The sequence below is a fragment of the Hevea brasiliensis genome, chromosome 12 (assembly GCF_030052815.1).
Source record: "Hevea brasiliensis isolate MT/VB/25A 57/8 chromosome 12, ASM3005281v1, whole genome shotgun sequence".
NCBI classification, from domain to species: Eukaryota; Viridiplantae; Streptophyta; class Magnoliopsida; order Malpighiales; family Euphorbiaceae; genus Hevea; species Hevea brasiliensis.
In genome coordinates, this window is record NC_079504.1 from 57314306 (window position 1) to 57318919 (window position 4614).

Consider the following 4614-nt stretch of genomic DNA (forward strand, 5'->3'; position numbering starts at 1 on the left):
GGTCCATAAACTAATATTTATAAAAATTTTGGGAGGAAAAATAAATTTAAAATTAAATATAATTTATTTTTAGGACTTGAAAATAGTGCTTAAAACGTTTGGAGGTAGAAAAATGGAATCTTCAAGGTTCATGGACTAAATGATAATTGTACAAAAGACAAGTATGACATTTTTTTTAATGGAAACAGCATAGAAAGAACAGCGGAGAAAAAAGAAAGGAAAGAGAAGAAGAGAAAGAAGGAAGAAGAAGAGAAAGAAGAAGGAAGAAGCAGGAGCTACTGGTTTTGACAAATTAGTGAGTTTTTCATCTAATTAGTGGTTTATTTTTGATATAATCATACATGTGTGAGTCATTTTTTTTTTTGGATGGGCTCCTGGAAACATCAAACCTCATTGATTATTATTATTATTATTATTCATCTTTTCAAATGGTCCAAATTTGAACTTTTCTTTGTGGGGAAGGATCTTATTGTTTGTGGCGAAGGATCTTAGGATATGATTCCTATTTAATCTATCATCAGTTTGTTGCGTGACCATTACAGTACCTGTTAATTTACCGGCAATATCTAGAGCTTATTCAAGAAATCGTTGAAGTTGTGATAGGAAAAATGAGAAAATCAAGTTCAGTATCTGGCGCTGCAAAGAATTTTGTTGGGATGAGTTCACGTATGGTGGAAATGACTATGCATTTAGACATGGGGCAGTTGGATGATGTTCACTTTGTGGGGATTTGTGGGATGGGAGGTATTGGTAAAACAACAATTGCCAGAGTTGTCTATGAGCAAATATCTTCTCAATTTGAAGGTAGCAGCTTTCTTGCAAATGTTAGAGAAGTTCAGGAGAAACATGGTTTAGTTCCTTTACAAAAACAGCTTCTTACTGAAATTTTAATGGATTGGAACATAGCTATTTGGGATGCTCATAGTGGAGTTGATGAGATCAGAAATAGGTTACGTCGGAAAAAAGTTCTTATAATTCTAGATGATGTCAATCGATTGGACCAGTTAAAATTATTAGCTGGTATGTGTGATTGGTTTGGGAATGGAAGTAGGATAATTATCACAACTAGGGATGAAAATTTGTTGACATGCCATGGAGTAGATAAAGTATATAGGGTAGAGGGATTAAGTCATGATGAAGCCCTTGAGCTCTTTTGTTTGAAAGCCTTTAAAAATGATAATCCAGCAGATGATTATGTGGAGCTATCAGATCACTTTGTAAATTATTGTAATGGCCTTCCATTAGCTCTTGATGTTCTTGGTTCCTTTTTGTTCGGTAAATCTGTAAATGAGTGGAGAAGTGCATTGGAAAGATTGAAAGAAGTTCCTCATCAACAAATTTTGGATAAACTTTATATAAGTTTTGATGGGTTAGAGGAAATTGAGAAGAAAATATTCTTGGATATTGCTTGTTTTTTCAATGGAGAGGATAAAGATTATGTGATGAAGGTACTGGAAAGTTGTGGTTTCTATCCTGATCTTGGAATAAGAGTTCTCATTAATAAATCTCTTTTAACCATTTCAAGAGAGAGAATATGGATGCATGATTTACTTCAAGAAATGGGTCAAGAAATTGTTCGCCAAGAATCACATGAAGAACCTGGAAAAAGAAGTAGATTGTGGCTTTATAAGGATGTATATCATGTTCTATCAAATGATAAGGTAAATGACTTATGGCTTATAATGCATTCTTTAATCTACATATTTTGTAATTATTTCTTGATATTTATTGCTGTTACCATTAATGTTCAGGGAACAGAACAGATTGAAGGCATTGTACTAGAATGCAAAAGGGAAGATGAACAATTGAGTGCTAAAGCTTTCATGAAAATGAAAAGGCTAAGATTGCTCAAGCTTCGAAATTTGCGACTTTCACAGGGCCTTGAGCATCTTTCAAATAAATTAAAATATCTTGAATGGGATGGATATCCTTTCAAATATTTTCCATCAACTTTCCAGCCAGATAAACTTGTTGAGCTCCATATGCGCTGTGGTAACATGGAACAATTGTGGAAGGGAATCAAAGTAAGTATTATTATTTATGTTCATCATAAGTACTCTGAGTTCATAATTCATTGGGTCATTGATGATGCAACCTTCTAGAGCTTCAGCTATTTTAATTTTCTTTGTGTTTACATTTTCACAGCCATTAAGGATGTTGAAGGTTATCGATCTAAGTTTTTCTGTTAACTTAGTGAAGACCATAGACTTCAAGGAGGCCCCAAATCTTGAAAAATTGCATCTTGAAGGTTGCACAAAACTGTCTGTGGTTCACCAATCCATTGGAGATCTGAAAAGGCTTGGTTTACTGAACTTGAAGGACTGCAAAAGCCTTACAAGGCTTCCAAATAGCATATGTGATCTAAAGTCCCTTAAGTATCTAAATTTGCATGGCTGCTCAAAACTTCAGAAATTGCCAGAAAGGTTGGGTGATATGACAGGCTTGGAGAAGCTTAATTTAGGTGGAATTACTACCAGACAACTTGGATCAACTAGACTCTGGGATTTTTTTCTACTTTCAAGGTTTTTACTTTGGGAGAATACCAATCCTCTGGTTATGATGTTGCCTTCTTTATTAGTCTTACCATCATTGAGGTCATTAGATTTAAGTTACTGCAATCTGGTAGAGGGAGCACTTCCCAATGATCTGGGCTGCTTCCCATCATTGAAAACACTCAATCTAAGCGGAAATGATTTTGTTAGCATCCCTTCAAGCATTAGCCAACTTTCTAAACTTGAAGATTTTCGATTTGCTAATTGCAAGAGGCTTCAATTATTTCCAAATCTTCCATCAAGCATTTTATATCTGAGCATGGATGGTTGCACTGCCTTAGAAACTTTGGCACCTAGAAATATCAGTAGACAATTTGAGCTTGAAAATCTTTGTGCCGTGAATTGCAAGAGGCTTCAGTCATTGCCTGATCTTTCATCAAGTATTTTATATCTAACTGTGGATGGATTAACTGCACAAGAAACCATTCCAAATCCACTTGGAACACACACTATGAGACCTTCATCTCTGACTTTCTTAACTTACTTGAAATTGATTGAGGTTCAAAGCAAAAACATTATGGCATTTGCAAGGCTGACAAGTTATCTGCATTACTTGCTAAAGCACAACTCTCAGGTCTTTGTTTTCATCTTTCTCTTTCTCCCAATTGTCTCTCTCCAAACACATCCACAAAAAATTTTTGTTTTTTTATTTGTAGATAGATAATTACATGATAAATACTATTTTTTTATGCAGGGACTCTTTTATCCAGGCTCTCACATATCCATATGTTTGGTTGGAAGTGAAATTCCTTGTTGGTTCAACTATCAGTCAGCGGGAGCTACATTAGAAATGCAGTTGCCTCCATATTGGTGGACTAAAAAGTGGATGGGATTCGCTCTCTGTATAGAGTTTGGATTCCAAGAGCCCTTATCAGATTCTTCTACTATTTTATGTGATTTGAAAGCATGCATTGCTCCAGATGAAGATTTGTTTCTAGGTCGCTCTACTGTACAAATCTCAAAGGACATGAACGTTACATCGGATCAACTTTGGTTCAATTACATGCCGCGTAGCTCTTTTACTTGTCTGGATATGTGGGAAGCTTGTAATCACCTTAAGGTTACTTTTTCCTCAGACGAATTGAGGTTGAAGCATTGTGGCTTTCGTGCAATATACAGTCAGGATGTTGATGAGATGGTTTTGTGTGGCAAACCTTCTGAGAATTTGGGTCTTCCCTGTAATCATAACGTTGACAAAAGCAAGAGAAGCAATAGAGTGGAATCCAATGAAAGTGGCAACTTGACTGATAGATTGCCTTCCAAGAGACCGAGGATGCTTGTGGATCCTGATACTGAAACTCATGGCCAAAAAGATCTTAAAGAATAAGAAGTGAAATTATGCTTGTTTTTCTCTCTCTCCTCTTTTCCTGTGAAATGTTACGATGATTTGAATAATTATTATGTTGAATGTTTCTTCCTGTAAATGAGTTGTTACTCTGAAAAAAGCAGTCTCTTTAGTCCATTGCATATCTGTTTAATGAAAAAGGTTCAATCTTTTTGTGCTTGTTTAGTTTGCTGATTGTACAATGTTGGTAATCACAGTGCAGGTGTTTTCATCTTATGAAACAAAAATAAATAAATTTATATGTAATGTTGAATTTATTCTTTCAGTTTGCAAATTAAATTTTCTCTAATTTCATGTTTAATTTGAGTAATTATTTCTCGTCTTGCACTTTTTGTCTCTATTAGAATTTTGATGAAAATATGCCTTAAGTCATGAAGACAATGGAGAGAAAGCAAGCTCGCTCAGTGGAAACAAGTGTTTAGGTGTACAGACAACTCGAAAAGGATTTATAGGTCTTCTTTTACTCCATATTCCACCACCTTCAAAAAAAAAAAAAAAAAAAAAAATTGCACAAGTAGATTAATCACACATTTGAAAAAAAAAAAAAAATTGTGTCTTCTACACTCACACGTTTAAAAGGACCTTGCCGCACTTATTTCATGGCCAAAGCTTTGCACATATTCAACCACTTATTTACATGTCCATTTATTTCAATATTTTGAATTTAATTTAATTAATTTTTTCTTGTCCATTCTCAAATTTGGAAACATAATAGTT

The 4614-nt window shown here is 34.6% G+C and overlaps 1 protein-coding gene across 1 annotated transcript; it reads left to right on the top strand.

The window, feature by feature from the left end:
- The first annotated feature begins 204 nt into the window (after positions 1-204).
- LOC110663549 (disease resistance protein RUN1) lies at positions 205-4056 on the top strand. Its single transcript, XM_021822895.2, has 4 exons — positions 205-1661; positions 1752-2024; positions 2146-3126; positions 3247-4056. The coding sequence occupies exons 1-4, from the start codon at positions 609-611 to the stop codon at positions 3877-3879; spliced, it is 2940 nt and encodes a 979-aa protein (XP_021678587.2). The 5' UTR covers positions 205-608; the 3' UTR covers positions 3880-4056.
- The last annotated feature ends 558 nt before the right edge of the window (positions 4057-4614 follow it).

Bases quoted from the DNA above. Each gene is read 5' to 3' on its own strand.
- LOC110663549 (XM_021822895.2), top strand. From the start codon at position 609: ATGAGAAAATCAAGTTCAGTATCTGGCGCTGCAAAGAATTTTGTTGGG. The intron at 1,662-1,751 runs GTAAATGACTTA...ATTAATGTTCAG, and splicing joins ATGTTCTATCAAATGATAAG to GGAACAGAACAGATTGAAGG. The intron at 2,025-2,145 runs GTAAGTATTATT...ACATTTTCACAG, and splicing joins AATTGTGGAAGGGAATCAAA to CCATTAAGGATGTTGAAGGT.